Below are 10,039 nucleotides of genomic sequence, written 5' to 3' on the forward strand. Positions count from 1 at the left end.
ATCCCAGATTTTTTGAGGACATCACTGATCTGGTCAATTTAAGTCCTTCTGAGACGTCCTGCTAAAACCCTTCCATCCATTCGCATCATAAACCTGTTTGGTAGTTGTTTTTACATCATCTTATAGCCCTGGCAACACTGCAAATAACGGACAATTCTTTGAATACAAAAACAGACATTGTTTTTGTAAAGATTTTCGTAAATATAACGAAATGTCGGGTTTTAAAGCGCTGAAAGATGTTTGCCATAACTTCGAGGAAGAGTTGCGGAAAGTTTCAAATTATCTAATCGCCACTAAAATAGGTGACACCTTCGAAGATGGAGTTGCGAAAAAGATTCGTGATCTAACGCTATTTACATCCAAATTACGGCTACTTCGAGCTGATCCAATATCTCGTGAGTATTGTTTATATCATCTTTCATCATAAATATAACTAATATTAATGGAAACAACACGATTTAGTTCTTGCTTTTGGAGGTTACATTATAAGTACAAATTTTCTGAAAACTAAGATACAAATGATCTATAAAAAGAATTTTTAATGATAATTCATCTCTTAACATCATATTACGGATAGAAATGGGTTAAAGTAAGTTAACAGCGCATTATGGACCCTGTAGGGCACTGCAAATTTGTATGTTCTTATGTATTTAGAGAGAGACAGTCTTACAATCATTTTAAGTATATTTATTGGTCCAGTAAGAAATGAAAATAATTTGTTAGTATCTTATCTATATAATCTTGCATGAATGTATTACTAACATCATAAACAATAACGTTTGTTCCATAACTTTTAATACTTAATAAGATTATACTTTCTTATAACAATAAAAACATTTAAATAGATAGCTCTAAACAGTAATAACTCTGTGCAGGACAGGGGTGGGAGTTGTTGCGGAGGACACTTGCATGTTTGAACTTATTCTTATTCTACATGTATAAAGTAACTGCGTACCTGTATTCTAGGCGTTTTGTTTATGCATACTTTTTTATATCACTATTTAAAAACGGATTTGCTATATTTATTAATTAATAATAACTGCCTATGTGGCCGAACGGTTATCATGCAGGACTGTCACGCAGAGGTCCTGGGTTCGATTCCCAGGCCGGGAGAAATATATATAGCCTACATTTATTTCTCTCATGAGTTGTAATTTGTGGTTGTATCTGTGTGTGTCCATGGCATGTGCAATACAAGGTTTCTCTAGTGCGGGGATGTGAGTGTATGCATAGTTTGTTCGTTTGTATTTAACAATAAGACAATTAGTTATAATTATGAAATAACGTCTAGCAAACATTTTATGTCATCTTTGGTTGCATCACCGTTCCAACTCCTTAGTTTTATCCTAAGGCTGCATAGAAGGCTGCCTGTTGTACATTAGTTTATTCTGTGATATGTTACTGTGTTGTTATTGTTATATGTTATTTGTTATTAAGGTGGCTTCTAATGTAGGCCCTCATCACTGCAACCATCAGCTGATCTATTGTGATCACCACTAATTACAGTTCCCATGCCGTCTGCATTGAAGAACTGAAGGACTTTCCTGGCTCTGACAGATTTTATGTCCTCTGGTTGTAGCATGTGCCTTCCCAGTATGGAGCTTCATATGCCCATCAGGGGTAGCATTGGATGAGAAGATGAACTAGGTTTCATCCGCCTCATGGCAGACTCCACACTCTCTATTCTCTCTCTGCCCAATATTTGACATCTGCTTGTTTAAGCCACAGTGTCCTGTTAAGACTCTAGTGCGCATTCTGATGCCATTCCTGTCTAAGGACAGAGCTTCTGTACAGTGTTTGGCAATGTAGGCAGCTATCAGGGCTTTTGAATGCTCAAGACCTTTGCTCTGTGGCTATACTTCTCGGAAGACGTGTGTGCTTTTGTTCAGCAGAGTGAGCTTTGCCAGGCTGTATTTTTTTCTATACAAATGTATGCTATCCCTATAAAGGGTTTAAGTCCAATAATGGTTTCCCTAGCACCAGCCTTTGGAAGTTCGTCTACTGCCTCATTTCCCTTGACGTCAGACTGACCTGGAACCCAGCGCAGGATCTTTATTTTCCTTTCCCCGAGAGCATTCAGTACAGTCACACAGTTCTCTACAATCCTCGATGTTTGGGTGACTGAGGTTAGTGCATGTAGAGCGGCTTGACTATCTGTGTATACATATACAAATATACTTGTTAACGTAGCCTCTCTTCAGGTTCAAATCCGCACAAGCAATAAAATTATGGTGTACATTTCGGCCTGAAGGATGGGGAGGGGTTTGGCTCTAAATTCAGCTTATAGTTGAGCCTGGGTCTCACGCCGTGTATACCACAGCCCACGTTATTGTTGTTATATATTACATGCAGTATATAATATTTCATTAATTATATTTATTGTTTACAGGTACGCCACAGATAGCAGCCACTGAACACGACGTACAGACAACCCGGAGCAACTATGGTGACCTTGCAGCCTGGAGGGTCATAGAACAACAAACAGTTAAAGCGGTCACTCAATCGCACGCGGTCAGGACGCTTATTAGTACACCTGACAGTGTTTTGGATCCGGAAATGATTGAAAGAAAGGAGTAAGAAATTTTTTGTGTATTCAAATTCTAATTTTTGATAGCTTTTATTTTGAACATTCATCCATAAGGGCTAGCAACTGAACACTTAAAAATAGGGTTAGTACTATTACAAATAGGTAATAATTATACTTCTTTCTTATTGATATTCATTAAAGTCCAGTGCTCATGAAACGAGCCCCGAACCCTGGCTCTGTATACCACTCTCTAGCCACTCACTATATAAATGTGGAAGCGAAACCCATCATGCGAATCCTGGGAATATCCAGAACATAGGCGTGGAACCCCAGTCCACATCTAATCCCCCGATGATGAAAAGGCGGAATCAAATTATGCAATTCCATTGCATAATCTCCGTGATATACCCTGTAGATTACCGCTAAGCAAGTAACAATACGACGGTGCTTGAACCCTGCAGCTTCGTCTCTACTTATTCCGACTGTCACCTGTAAGCCTCTTGACACGGTTGTCGCTCGAATCCAAGCTGGCCAGTTGGTATTTAGCAGAGCCATCCCATAAGTGGCAGCAGTACTCCATACACGACCGGACTTGTGCTTACAGCTGAAGCAAACTTCTTTCATTCTTTTTTTTATGACTGTGAGCAGATGTGTTGCGTGATTACTGGCGTGTAGAGTTACCTCCCTAGCAGGAGGAATCCAATTGCATCATCATCCAGTTCTAAGATTCTGCGCCTCTTAAGACGTCTCATTGAGTCAGGGATAGTCAGTTGCCCTGCCAGCAGGTTAGGGTGGTGATGTAGTCGCTTTTTGTACTTAATGGAGTAAGATCGAATTTCTTCCTTTACTGGTTGATTTTTAGGTAGTGATAGACTTCCGAGTTTCGAATGAACCAGGACTTATCAGAAATCTGCTTGAGGATGGAATCTTCAGCTCTTTGTATTAGTGCGATATTTGAATTGCATGCGGCACCACAAATCTGAATGCCGTAAGTCCATACTGGTTTAAGGACAGTCTTATATATGAGAAGCTTATTGTCAAGAGACAGCACACTGTTCCTTTTAAGCAGCCAGTATAGTACGCGATATCGGATGTTGACTTCGTCTCTTTTCTCTCGGATATGATTCCTCCAGGTCAGCCTACGATCCAGATGCATTCCTAGCTACTTAACGGAGTAGTTGTGGGGGAGTTGTTGGTCGCCTAATTTGACCGCTGGGCAAACTTCTCTTTTCAAAGTGAAAGTGATCTGGACGTCTTTCATTTAAAAATTAATCTTTAAGGCCGTGGGGGAGGCCAGAGTTTAAAATAGTTATCCAAAATAATAATAAGTCAAGTCAGGCTGTTGATCCCAAACTCCTTCAATCTATGGAGGATTCTGTTTGGATCTGTTTGTGTTCTTTCATATTTATATTGGGTAGAGGTCTGTAGTAGTAGTAGAGTGGTCTTCGTAGAGGTCTGTAGTAGTAGTAGAGCTTTTTGTGAAAGAGTTCGCCCAGTGAGGTATTGCCACCTTATCTATTTCTGGCGCCAAGCAGTAATATGAGCGTTACTGCGTTCCAGTTTTGAAGGATAAGAGTACTGGTGAAATTACAAACACATGGCACTTGTCAAGTTATGTTTCAAAGGGACTGGCGCATTGACGGTGCATATTAGATCACAGGGGGTTATTCACGTAATGAAACCGTTACGATATCGTAGCGATTTAGTCGTTGTACTGCTTTTTCGTATTCATAATAAATAAATAATAAATAACGCATACACTCAACATAGCCCCGCACTAGGGAAACCCTGTGTCGCGGGTGCCATGGACACACACATAGACAACCACAAATTACACCCAAACTCACGAGAGAAATAAATGTAAGCCATACAAACATTTCTCCCGGCCCGGGAATCGCACCTGGGACCTCTGCGTGGCAGTCCGGCTTGGTAACCGTTCGGCCACGGAGGCAGTTATTCACGTGCGACAATAAACGTTTACGAGTCCAATTTTAAAGTAGTTCGATCCAAATGTCGTAAAGACAAGTCATACGTATTCTGCTAAAATTTTGACAGTTTTTTCAAAAGTCAAATGTCAAATTGCACAATCCAAGATGTCGTTCATTAGTCGTTACGTTTTGATTCTGCTCATAACAACGTTCGTTCAAGTGATACGAGAATACCCATTTTGGATAGGACTTCGATCGAACGACTAAGTAACTTCAACGGTATTTTGATAGCTTGAACTTACGTGGAACGCACTACAGATCATACCTTTGAGGGTCAAATAATATTGGAACACTTATAAAACCAAACCAAACCAGCGTCTTCTAGCAAACCGTGCTATACACTAAGCCACGGAATGAACTAGCGGGCTCGGTATAGCGCCATCCGTGACATTTTTTTCAAGTGTTCGATCTTCGTATAATAATTATAACAAACTAGTGGAGTGATTTCACAAAATTAAAAAAATGAGTGTCGTGGTGATAAAACATCCCGGCAATAGATTTAATTACAATTTTTTTTAAATTATTTATTGCACAGGAAAACACAAATCACATTTAGTACAACAGAAAACACAAACAAACGGTACTGCTTATTTCTAAAAGAAATTTCTTCCTGCAGACCAAAATATAGGGCACAATCACTGACTTACAATTATATGGACGTCGGGTCCGCGCTAAAAAGTGTCCGAACTTATAGGGCGTTCAAATCGTATACAGAGCGTCATTCACGCTTTAGTCTTAGTTTGTTCGACTGACAGCGAAGCAAGCAAAATTAGACAGTACTGCGATGACATTACAATTTAAATTCAACGTCTTAGCTTTTTCATATTCCTTTACATGTCTCTACGTTTAAATAGGTTGACTTGTGACATTTTTTCGTGGTTTTTGTATTAGACCCGTCGTCCATTTATTTGTAAGTCAATGGGCACAATAATTACAATAACGGGCTTACATGCACAACTACTAACTGGGCATCGTGTCTTGAACAAGCACATGTCAAATATTGGGCAGAGAGAACACAGAGAATGTAGATTCTGCCACGAGGCGGATGAAACTCCTGTGCATCTCCTCACTCAGTGCTGCCCTCTAATGGGCTTAAGAAGTTCCGTACTGGGTAGGCACACGCCACCTCCAGAGGATATAAAAACTGTTGGAGCCAGGAAAATCCTTCAATTACTTAATGCTGTTGGCCTTGGCTCTGAACTGTAATTAGTGGTGATCACAATAGATCAGTGATGAGGGGCCGCATAGGGCCCAAATGAAGCCACCCTAATAATAATAATAATACGTGCACAACAAAACAAACACAATAATTAAAAAAACAAAAGCTAAAATATGAACTTACTACAGACTATATAAATATTTAGATAAATACATATTTCATATTATAATATGTATAAAATGGATGGAACAGAGTATAAATAGTGCTACTTGACTCTTATTTTAAAGATAGCTAAGGATTTACTATCATGAACAGTAATGGGATGTGCATTTCAGTCTGACTGCATGAACATTAAAGGATATATTTATTTATTTACAGAAAAATTCTTTACCATCTATCAGAATACAATACAGTAGAAGCTGCTCTTCAGCAAGTTGATAATGTTTTAAAAGTAAAAGAACAAGAATTGTTCGCTCTAAGGCAGAAATGGGACTTGCTTCTTGGAGAGCTAAGGGATATGAGAGAGAATGCCAGTGGGAAAGAGATAGAGGATTCTGGACCAGTTTATGTGTAAGTATATAACCATCGAGTATATAACCAGAAATAGAGACGAAATAAGGGCCATCTATCCTTGGCAACTCATCAGGCAAATGGGCCTTATATCACTTTTAAATATCAAGTTTCGTTTGCGCTGATATCACAAATTAGAAAGCTGAAATAGTACAGCGCCAACAACTGACCTGTGTGTACGTCTTCGTATATTACAAAAATATTTTGTATTTTATTAATAAAGATAATAATATATAAATAATAATATTAACTGCCTCAGTGGCCGAACGGTTACCATGCTGGACTGCCACGCAGAGGTCCCAGGTTCGATTCCCGGGCCGGGACAAATATTTGTATGGCCTACATTTATTTCTGTCGTGAGTTTGGATGTAATTTGTGGTTGTCTATGTGTGTGTCCATGGCACCCGCGACACAGGGTTTCCTTAGTGCGGGGCATGTCGAGTGTGTGCGTTATTATTATTATTATATTTCTAACAATTGGGGGGTGTTCCATTCGGTGATGTGGGGCAAAACAGCAAAACATCTGCTTACAAAACAAACGGAACATTTCATCGGTAATTAAATATTAAATAAATAATTTTTCAATTTTCGTCCATTATAGCAAAGCTCAAGTTAAACAGCGCAGTTGTCACCGTAAACATTTGGCACAATAGTTTTCAAACAAATTGAATGACATTTCGTCTCTATTTCTGGTTATGAACTCGATGTAGGTATATAACTGCCTTCGTAACTAGTAGAAATATTTGTATGGCCTACATTTATTTCTCGTAAAATTAGGTGTCATTTGTGGTTGTCTATGTGTGTGCACGGCAGCCGCGATACAGGGTTACCCTAGAGCGGCGATGTGAGTGTGTGCGCGTTATTAATTATTGTTATTAAGTTTTCTATAGACTATACAACAAAGAATTAATCAATAGCCACTTTATCTATTTCCGCCGCCAAGCAGTAGTGTTAGCATTCCGGTTTTTATGGGTATGGGTGCAGTGGAGTAGCGTTGTTATTTCTGCCACCGGGGCCATCCTTAAAGTTTGTTGCCCTCTTTTCACGATTTGAGAGTAGTTCGTGCGGGAGTCGTAGGATATCGTTTTCTCAGATAATCTAATTTATAGCAGCAATTTATGCTGTAGCAGTAGAGCTCCTTGTGAAAGAGTTCGTCCAGGGAAGTACTGCCACCTTATCTATTTCTGCCGCCAAGCAGTAGCAGCATTACCCCGTTCCTGTTTCGAAGGGTAAGGGTGCTTGTGAAATTACAGGCACATGGGACTTGTCAACTTATGTCTCAGGGTGACTGGCGCAGTGGCAGTGCCCCTCAGATCTTTGCGATTTCAAGGTCTGATTGGTACTGCAACTGTTCGACTCAGTTATTATATAAAAAAAGTTAATTTTTTATTTCTAACATCGTGCAACATTCGTTGGCAAATCGTGTAGTGCATGTCGACCTTACGACCTTTTACTCATGCCCTATATTTTTCTATATCCTTTCCAGCAAACTCAAGCACTTAGTGAACAAGCTGGAACTAATAAGATGGTTGATTTGCAAGCTGGCCATCCCGCGAAGCAGAGGCTACGACTGGATCGTGGACCCACACAGAAGATTGCAAGCTTTGAAATTGGCAAGGGATCCTATTAATGTGGATACTTTTATTCAGAGTACGTAAGAGTGTAAAGACTTGGTGAAAAACAGGCTTTTTTGTCTTTTTGGCTCTGTGTTGCCGGTTAAACCGTATCTATTAATGATTTATGGGCGCTCCTTCATGGGGAGAATTCGCTTTCAATGTAACAGTCCAAATTCGAGCATTAAATCCGTGAAGGAGGAGAACCGAGTGTTGCAATGCGCAACCTGTAATGATACAATTTGTAACATTCGGTCGCTTCTTCACCGGGAGCATTCGCCTGTAATGTAACTATACGTTTAGCTTGTAAGGCTGCGGTTCCACTAGATGTTAGTGGAAATGTTTTCAAGTCTTTACTTAGATGCATGCGAGTGCTTGAGAGGGCGTGCGAGTGGCACTCACACGTACTCACAGGTGCTCACACGCACTCGCAGGCATTCACACGCGCTCGCAGGCACTCACAGGCACTCAAAGACACTCGCTCGCACTGGAAGGCACTTGTTCTAAATAGAATTTAGTATGTTACATTACAGGCGAATGCTCGCGGTAAGGGAGCGTCTTATCAATATATAGTTTGTAGAAACAGTAGTCCAAACGGCACCACCACTGCCAAAAGTTTGACAGATAATTAGTAGAAAACTGTTTCCAGAAGTGTTAGTAGAAAACCCAGATGGCAACACTGCCTAGTGTGACAGATAATTGGAAGAAACAGTAGTCCAAACGGCAAGGCTGTCAAAAGTTTCACAGTACAGTACTATGTCGTTAAAAATATACTCCTTCAAAATTATGATATAGTTTAAATAAAAATAGCACATAAATGAAGAAATTTTATTTATTTTCTCTTATAAAAATTTTGTTCTACAGGGTTATTAGTAAAATACTAATAACCTCGCGGGACTGTATTATTAACATAACAACAACGTGTGATGACTTTTAATAATTTATCAGATTTTACTTTTATTGTATGTATAAAAATAAAAATATTTAAATAGGTCGCTCTAAATAGTCATAACTCTGTGCGACAGTCAAAGAATACACGCGGGAGGCGTGGCTAACCAACTCAGGGCGCGTTTCCTTTATGTCGTAACGTTTTATTTATCGTTGGGCGACTGTCGCGTCTGGCCTGTTCCCATATCACAACTATTTGTCGTGACTGTGTCATCTCTAGCTCATACTTTGAGAAGAACGTTGTCCGTCCACTGTAGCATGATTATTTTCTCGCTGCACACTCGGTCAGAAATTATAGGAATGGGACAGCGATATTGCACTCACTCTTTCCGCTTACCAGTAGGGCCATATTTGCCATTTGTGTAAGTGCAGGGCTGTGCATTGCTGCAGTTGATAAATGCAATGGACATATTTTGTAGCTGACGTTTAATTTTGTTAACAGATTTCAAAAAAAAATTTAAGAAATAGTTAATTCGGCTGAATTTTTTTTTGTAAATGAGATCACTACTGATGAACCCGATCTTACATAACGTCATTACATATGTCCCCTTTTTTTTCTATATCTATGGCTAGATTTAACGTATGAATGCTGTGATACGTGTTATGGTTGCATATGATTTGCTTTCCGCCATATTTAAGAAATTAATAATAGAAATAATACTAAATCATCTAAAAATATTAAAAAAAGTATTCTGGTTAATATTCCGGCTAATTGTATTTTAAGTGTAAAATTTTGCAAAATTGTCCCTAAATCGTATGCACCGCGTGAGTGACTCCGCCACCCGCTTCATCGAGCGATACGTAATTTATAACCTATTTTTAATTATGATTATGTACCTGTATTGTTATAATTTATATTTAATTTACATTAATTAGAAAAGTTGACTGAACAAAGTTTTATTGTAACTTAGATTTGGTACTTAACAACTTTAGATTACATGAAACAATTGCTAGAAGTACCTAGCTCCACAGCTGGTGGCAGGTGGCTCGTGAGTTCCATTTCAACTTTCCACATTTGGCTTCAGAATTTTGAAAGCAGAGACGATTTTTGCGCGCAATTCTTCGATACTCGTAATCTCCTCCGAAACGTTTCACCTCATGCCATAAGAATAGTTACGCACTTGCACTTGATGGTTGTGCAGGTTCTGGTGAACCTGGTAGCGGTTCTTTTTTGCACTAACTCTTGTTTACATACTAAACCACGTGGCATTTCGTGAGAGACTATCCACCTTTA

At 39.2% G+C, this 10,039-nt stretch overlaps 1 protein-coding gene across 1 annotated transcript; it reads left to right on the forward strand.

The window, feature by feature from the left end:
- Positions 1–8: 8 nt before the first annotated feature.
- On the forward strand, positions 9–8,097 carry LOC113234476. Its single transcript, XM_026469804.1, has 4 exons — positions 9–395; positions 2,390–2,573; positions 6,053–6,244; positions 7,731–8,097. The coding sequence occupies exons 1-4, from the start codon at positions 212–214 to the stop codon at positions 7,900–7,902; spliced, it is 732 nt and encodes a 243-aa protein (XP_026325589.1). The 5' UTR covers positions 9–211; the 3' UTR covers positions 7,903–8,097.
- Positions 8,098–10,039: the final 1,942 nt, after the last annotated feature.

This window comes from Hyposmocoma kahamanoa, unplaced genomic scaffold (genome assembly GCF_003589595.1).
Source record: "Hyposmocoma kahamanoa isolate Upper Pololo Valley unplaced genomic scaffold, ASM358959v1 84, whole genome shotgun sequence".
Lineage (NCBI taxonomy): Eukaryota > Metazoa > Arthropoda > Insecta > Lepidoptera > Cosmopterigidae > Hyposmocoma > Hyposmocoma kahamanoa.